The 8,192-nt window shown below is 54.8% G+C and overlaps 1 protein-coding gene across 1 annotated transcript in view; it reads right to left on the reverse strand.

Moving 5' to 3' along the window:
- SCAF4 (SR-related CTD associated factor 4) overlaps positions 1-7,865 on the reverse strand; it is a 48,913-nt gene extending 41,048 nt beyond the window's left edge. The window contains exon 1 of the mRNA XM_090271379.1: positions 7,769-7,865. Within this exon, the coding sequence (XP_090127505.1) occupies positions 7,769-7,798 (30 nt within the window). The 5' untranslated portion in view covers positions 7,799-7,865. The remainder of the gene's footprint in view (positions 1-7,768) is intronic.
- Positions 7,866-8,192: the final 327 nt, after the last annotated feature.

The following is an 8,192-nucleotide window of genomic DNA, read 5'->3' on the forward strand; positions in this document are numbered from 1 at the left end:
GACACATACCAGTTCACAGACACAACACTTTACAAAATGAAGAAGTTTAATTTGGTCTGCTATAAACCGTGGGTGGATCTATTCTGGCTCCCAGTGACCGGACACCTTTATAGAGACTCAGAAAAGAAAACTAACAACTAGCAGAGATAAAAGGTACTGGCATCGAGCCTGTGATTTCGGAAATACGTCTTTTTCTATTCTTGAAATTGACCAGTCAAAGCAATAAAAAGAATTAGAAGACTACTTACTAGTCTAAGTAAAGTTTTTAACCTTTTAAATCCCTCCAACAAACCCCCCCTCAGAACCTCCTTCAGTGGGGTACTGGCCCCGACCCTTTCCTCTGAACCTTACACTTACACACACACACACACACACACACACACATCTCCCCGAGATGCAGATATTGAAGCATTTAATTCTGAAGTATCTCCTGTCTTTTTGCTCATGTGACTCAATATATCACATGTACTGGCTTCAACCAAGCCAAGCGGTAAGCCCAACAGCATCTGGCGTGTACTACTAACACAGAAACACTTAATGAAAGTACACATGAAGTTTTTCCAACAAAAGATAATTAGGAAAAAAACCTTGAAAATCACTTTTCTGCAGCTATGCCTTGTCCATCTCATTACAGACTGCAGACTACTCCATAAAAGAAGACCTGCTGCTGGACCAGGCAGGTAAGGGAGAGTGGTCCCTTCCCACCAGGCATCTCATGCTCCGCCTTTGCACACGCACCAAACCCTTGTTTGAGCGAACACTTTCTTACGACCTACTGGGAAATGAATGTAATGAGAGACGCAGGGTGGGGGGTGGGGGCCGCAAACCAACCGCGTCATGTAGGTACCACTCTGCCATTCTCCCTGGAGGCAGAACACTGAGTTAGTATCACGTACAGACAGGAAGAGATACTACAGCAGCCCCTCTCTATATCGCGGTTCGCTTATCGCGGCCTCACTGTATCGCGGGATTTTTAAAAATATTATATTTGATTATGTATCGCGGATTTTTCACTCTATCGTGGGATTTCGCGGTGCTGTATATGTATGTTGTTAAAGTTACGTAGGTTTGAGAGTGTAGAATATGTTTAAGAACATAAGTAGTGTTTATAAAAGTGTGGGAAAGGTTAATAAGGGACTGAGAACGGTTCATAAGTGTGTGGGAAGGGTTTATAAAGCCTTAAAATATATATAAACACTAAAATAAAAGTAAGGTTCCTACTTTGCGGAGTCTCACCTGTCGCGGGGGGTGGGGCCCAGAACGTAACGCCCGCGGTACGTGAGGGAACATGTACTAGTGAAACTGAAGAACGCACAGAAGAGAGTAACTCCATTAGCAGAAACAACCCCACCAGCTAAATAAACACAGAAAGCTCAGCCTTATCAGTAACCAGCTGACGTGATGAGACACGGCTCTTCAGGGCAGGCCAGCATAAAGCCAAGAGGGCTCTGCTGATGCGCCTCACCGGCGGGTTTTACTTTCAGAGAAAAGGGGAAAGCTATATAATCAAGAACTAAAAAACGTCCAAATCTTTTAAATCTAATACTTTCATTTCTAAACATTCATAAAATAGTATGTTCTCAAATTTTCCACGATGGCAATTTAAAATTAGAAAATAATTTCATGTCATCCCATAACCATATAAAAATTTCCAACACAAATGGAGAAGAAAAAAGCCTGAAAAATTCTAAAATGTTAAAGGTATTTGGTGAACTATTCCCTTTATTTTCTAATTTAACTTCATCTCTCAATAACTTTAAAATGAAAAAACTTCATGTCTGTCTGAGACATAGAGAGCATTTCTCCTACTTTAATTATAAATCCATAGCATCATCACAATCAGGTACAACTAACCCATGTGATGTCTAAGTCAATGGCTTATATATCTTCAATAGAACTTTCCAAAGTTATTAAAACAAAATTTTTTAAGTAAGTTTAAAAATCTGGCCCATTTAAAAATCTTCATAACCGAAGCTCTTGTGGCTGTAAAACCCGAGGGGGCAGACGCTCAGTGGCTGGCTGTCGTCCTGCGAAATGAAAGGGGGCCACTCAGTCCCCAGCAGAGCACAGGCCAGGGCTGCAGGTCTGGCCCCAGTCCAGGCACAGCCAATCGCTGCTTCTCTGCCGCTCATTCTCCCTACCTTCCCATCTCTAAACGAACAAAGAAGCAAACAAACCAAACCTGAGAAACCACTGTTCACATGTGTTTTTTGTTGACATCTCTATTAAATAACACATCCCTTTAATTAATGGTATATAATCTACTCCTATGTAAATTCTATTTACTTCCCATAGAGTCAAATCCTTTGAAATCCAAATATTTAACCAATTTTCCACTTGCTTAGGAGACAAGCAAACATTAAGATGAAATATTCCTAAAATGGGACAAATTTACAAGGGTTTTTACAAAACATATACAAGTGAAAAAACACAGTTAATACTAAACATGAAACCACTGTTGAGATAACTCCCTCTCTATGCGTTTAAGAAAACAGAATACAGAATGAAATAAACAGGAGTTTAAACTTCACCTGCATTATTTCCCGCCTTTCACTTCTATCACCAAACCCTAACTCCGTCACCATTCACTGCGGCAGAACCCCGTTCCCGAACCGCTGGTTTCGGAGGACTCACTCCGGAGAGAGCCCCTCGCTCCCTCCTCACGGCCCACCAGCTCCCCCGCCACCTGCAGGTCTGCGCGCCACCCCGACCTCTCCCGCCGCCCCCGCAGCAGCCACAGGTGGGTCCCGAGGCCGGACCTCGTCCCGGTTCACTGAGCTGCAGTCCCGCCTCAGCTCTGCCGGTCACTTACTCGGTCACTTACTCGGGACCCAGGCCAGGAGGGGATCTCAGCCAGGGCGAAGGCTTCACTCACACCCCCACCGACTCCACCAGCACAGAGGCCGATTCCAGAACAGGCCGCGCTGCGCCTCCGCAGGGAGCACCGACTCTGCGCGTTGTTATTCCGTACCCTTTAATAAGCAGTCCGTTCTCGGGCAAGCTCAGTTAGGAAACCCTCCCGTTACCCGGCCAGCGCCCCAAACATGCAGGTCCGCCCCCCCCCCCCCCCCGCGTTCACGCACAGATGCCACCCAGAGGATCCGGAGAGCCTGCCCGTTCCTCCGGCTCCGCGCTGGGGTCCGTACACACTTCCGCGCCTGCGTCTAAACTGCACATCCAAAATGCAACAGCATGCAGTTCTTCCCAGAAACAGGTATTTTTCTGCGATGAGTATTTACGAACGGCCAGAATCAGCTTGGAACAAAAGGTGCAGGGAAACACGAGGCTTGAAGACCCATGACTAAAGAGTCGAAGAATGCCATCACTAGGTAGCAAATGTAGGAAAGTGAACATTCATACCTAATTTCAAAAATGTTTACCAAATATAACAAACTCCAACTGACCTTTTGAAAAGGGTGAAAAATTTTAATAAAAATTTTTTTGACTGAGGAGACATCTGAAAGGCACCAGCCTCAAAGCTGCAAAAAGGCATGAGCAGTATTGTGGTTTCTAGGATTTATGGTAAACTGGGCTTTGGAAAAAATTCCTGCCCTAAGTAACCTTATGTTTAAGACTTTGCAACTCGGTATATCTGCTGCATCACGTACAACGTTTTGTAACTAAAATTACTAACCAGTGCTCTTCCATCAATTACGGGTGAAGATAAGATTGATCAATCTGGCTACAACTGGCTATTGAACATAATATGTGAAGATCAACTTTGAGAGTCATTGACAAATATGCAGAAGTTAAGGCCTGAGAAGAAATCCGATTATTATTACTTATTATTGTGACAGACCGGCACATAGACAAGTTTTTCTACTTTTTCCCAAAAAGTGTTAATGGAATTTAAAAATATTAATCAGCTTTATTTTCATCATAATATTTATTTGTAACTGGCATGAATTTCAGGTTTCTTTCCTGGCTGATTCCATGATGGTTTCTGAAAATAATTTTGTTTTAAAAGGAGGAGTGTGCTTTTAAAAAAAAGGAAAAAAAGGAAAGAAAAAGTTCTGCTCCAGATGTCCAATATGCGAGATACATCACTCCACAGTCTCTTCCAACTAGGATTACTGACCCACATGGATTTACGCCAAAAATCACCAATTATCCAAACACAAATTCTAACTTTCAAGAGGAACTTGGATGGCCGTCCACTTTTAACTGAGCCCTATTGGCCATCTTTTACATTGTCCGCAGCAAACCGTGGCTTCTATTCTTAACTCCGCTCCAGGGATACATCAGGTTTCTTGCTGAATTCTCTACCACCTGTCCAATGCTCCATCGGAACACCAAGGTTTCTATACACTGATTTATGCTTTCCCAAGCACCAATGAAGACCTCTAACTATAAAGCAATGATATGTAATCAATAAGCCATGCAAAAATATTTAACAGGATGAAGGTGACCAGAGTATAATATAATATTGTTTGTGAAGTCCTCTAATTATTAACACACAAATGTAGCCATGTCTTTTCTAGTTCTCAACAGATCTTGGTCAGGCTAATCCTAATGCAAATGTAATAATTATTAATTCTACCTTTTCTGTGCTTCCACAGAAACAGAATATTATTAATCAACCAATGTTACCTAAAATTTGAACTGTTAACAGGTAAGCTGCTTATTCCAAGTATCTGATAACATAGCTTGTTTTCTTAGATCATTCAAGTTACATGCTGTTGCTCCGAAGTGTGCTAAAGAATACTGCATATTACCTCAGCAAATGTTTTAGCACTAAAGGTTCATCGTTCCTGTAACAATGATTTCTGCACCATGTTATGCAGGTGTACCTAGAATGAGGTCTGAACGTGTGCAGTGACCTACCGAAGAGCCACCTGGAACACTGGAGTAAGCCGTGCTCACTTGTGCTCCGCGGCAGAGAACCTCCAACTCCTATCTGGTAGAAAAAGGACCCCCCCCCCAAAACACACACACACAACTACCAGTTTGTCAACTTTCTATTGGGTAGTTTTCTCTCTCATTTCATAAGACTGTATAAGCCAACTTTTCCATTACCCCCAGTTTTCTCTGACTCAGTTCCTGATCATGTGCCCATGTAATTTTTTTCTGAAACAAGCTACTTTATAAAATAATAGACTAGGAGGGGGCATTTTCAGCAGCAGCATCCGTGATAACCTCAGCTCCAGCAAGCGGTGAAGAGCCAGCTGCCTCCCACCCAGCAGGGGACGAGGGGCGGCTTCTGAGACCGCAGACCCCCGCGGTGGCAGGGCAGCGTGACCGTGACCGAGTGGGGTGGGAGCGCGCTCCGGGCTCCTGCTCTTCCCGCCTCTCCCTGTGCAGTAAACCTCGCTCCACGCCTTCACGTTTCTTAGACAGACCTCGGGTCTGAGCCCCCAAAGATCACCACGACAGGCGAAAAGAACCCTGAACAAGGCGTCCTCATCACATGATCTGAACCGAAGGGGACGACCACGCCTCGCGATCGACAGGCAAAAACAGACAAGAGCCCACAGAGAACGACCCCAGTGGGAACGGCTGGAGCTCGCCTCCGCCCTCCGGACAACAAGGGGTGCCGTGCTTAGTGCCCCGACTTCGGGGCTCGCTGCCTTGTCCGGCTTTAGAGAGAAAACGACCGGCGAGCCGGGGCGCGGGCCGGGCACCTCGGGGTCTCACCCGGGGGCCTGGCCTGCGGGGCACCGGCGCCCCCCGTCCGCACGCGGACACCCACTTCTCCCGCGTGTGCGGCTGCTTTCCAGGCGCCCTGACGCGTGTGACACCAGGGACCGAAGGAGCCGGTCAGGACTCAGATGTCACTTAACCGAAGTCTGAAGGAGACTCCAGAACGGAGAGCACTGTCGCTCTTCTTACCGAGTCTTTCTGTTCCGAAGCGTTTCACTACGTCACCACGGCAAAGGCTGGCTGTTGCCTCACTAAACGCGTGTCTCAGCCCCGACGTCTAATACGGTGTCAACAGACATAGTCCCCAAACACAGAGGCTCTCTGTGGTCCTGGACTTTCGCGTTTAAAGAAGTCAAAACCCGACGTTTGAGGAAAGCGGCCCCAGAGACACGAGGGAGCCCCTGGACGTTCCCCGACGGGGGAACCGAGGACCTAAAAGGCAGCACCCGGCGCTGGCGCACCGCACGCAGCGGAACGAACGGCCCGTTATACGGTGGCGACGCCCCGGCAGGACACCGGCGCCCCATGTCGGTCCAAGCACAGCAGCTCCGCTGTCCGCGGGGCGCAGGGGCTCGCCTCGGACTCGGGGGGAGGGGAGGGCGGCCGTGGGGCGCGGAGCGGACACGCTCCGTTGGCCGAGAGAAGACGGGCTGGAGGCTCCCGCGCAGGCGGCGGGTTAAAAATGCGTTTATAAACTTCAGGCCTCAGCGGAGAGCGCCCGCGTCTGCGCCCGTGCCGCCCCGGCGCCGTGACGTCCTCTCCGTCCCGCCCGCCCCGGTCACCCACCCTCCGGCTGCTGGGAGCGCCCCTCCCGCCCCGCCCTTCCCCGGCGGCGGCCTCTGCTCCGGCTCGGAGACCCCCGGGCTGCGCAGCGCCCAGGAAAGGCCCCGCGGCAGGTGCTGCCTGAGCTCTCTCCGCACTTGCGCCGTCGTCCCAGGCCTGCGCCGGGGGCCACGCTCGCGGCCCACGCGACACGAGAGGCTGCGCGCAGCGGGAGCCCTGCGCTGGGTGCCGAGGCCGCGCCTGGGCACGCGCTCAACTTCGGACGTCCCGCGCGCGCCGCCGTCCCGGGGCCGGGTGCGGCCGCGGGGACACTGCGCTGCCGTGCGTTTCCCGCGCGTGGGTGCTCAGCAGACATCAGCCCCTGTCTCCCCAGCTCCCCCACGTCCTTCAGGGCGAGGGGCTCCCGGGGGCTCCCGTCTCCCGCTGGCTTCCAAGCCGAGTCCCAGGGGCGCCACCGAACGCCACAGCTCCGCCCGCCGGCACCTCCACTCCCTGGCACGCCCCCCAACTCCGCGGGACCCGAGAGGCGCTGCGGGCGGAGACAGACCGGCCCCCACGGACCCTGGCCGGGGCCGCTGTCCTCGGGCGGGAGGACGGACGACACGCCCGCCCGGGGCAGCACCAGGTGCGCGGAGGGCAACGGGCAACAGCCCCGGCCGCGCCCGGGATCCAGAGCGGCCGCTCCGAGCCGCGCCCCCGGGAAGGCAGCGCACCGACAGCCCCCGGGGCTCCGCGCCCACCCGCGGCGCCCGGCCGCGCCCCCACAACCAGCGCCCCGCCGAGGCCCCGGCCCGGGCTGCACCCGGCGTTTCCAGCCCCGCGCCGGCCCGGGCGGGCGCTCTTCCCATGCCGCCGCCGCGCTCCCAGCGCCGGGGTCGGGCGCCCCCCGAGCGACTCCGGGCTCGCGCCGCCCATCCGACCGCCCGGGAGTGACGCCGGCTCCGGGGCCCCCGAGGAAGGCGCGCGCGGCCGGCAAGGACACGGGCACCCCGGCCCGCGCACCGGCCGCGCTGCCCACGTGCGCGAGTCCCGGGGCCGGCGGACGCGCCACCGGCCCGTCCGGCCGCCAACCGCCCGGGATCAGAGTCCAGCGGCCGCGGCGCGGGCAGCGGGAGCCGGCACCGGCGGCCGCCTCCGCCCCGCCCCCACGCGCCGCGCTCCGACCCGGGCCGCGGGCGGGCTCCGGAGACGCGGCCGAGGTCGCCGCCGGGCCGTGGGGGAGGGGACGGGCCGCAGGCCGCCGCGCGGGCCCGGCCGCCGGAACCCGAGCAGGAAGCGTCCCCGCCCGAGCCGCGCTCCCAGCCCGCCGCGCGGGAGAGCCGGCGCCCGGCCCGCGCCCCCTCACCTCCTGGTTGAAGGCGTTGACGGCGTCCATGTTCGCGCTGCGGCGGCGGCGGCGGCGGCGGCGGGCCCGCCGGTCACATAGACTCGCGCCGGGCGGCGGCGGGCGCGGGGCGGGCGGCGGGGCCGCGGGCCGGGCAGGAAGCGGGGCGGCGGGGCGGGCGGCGGCGGCGGGCCCCTCTCAGTGCCGTTCGGAGGCTGAGGAACAAGAGGCGGCGGCGGCGCTGGGCCCCAACATGTCCGTCCGGCGGCGGCGGCTGCGCCCTGCGTCTCGCTGACACGGCCCCGCGCCCTCACGCTCTGGCCCCCACGAGCCCGGCCGGCGAGCGGGCGGCCTCCCTCAGCCTCTCGCCAGCGGGATGGCGGCAGCGGCCCGAGTCCACGCCGCGCGGGGCACCCTGGGACGGCTCGGGCCTCCCAGCGCTTCC

This window comes from Furipterus horrens, unplaced genomic scaffold, assembly GCF_987537825.1.
Source record: "Furipterus horrens unplaced genomic scaffold, mFurHor1.1.pri manual_scaffold_1, whole genome shotgun sequence".
Classification (NCBI taxonomy): Eukaryota; Metazoa; Chordata; class Mammalia; order Chiroptera; family Furipteridae; genus Furipterus; species Furipterus horrens.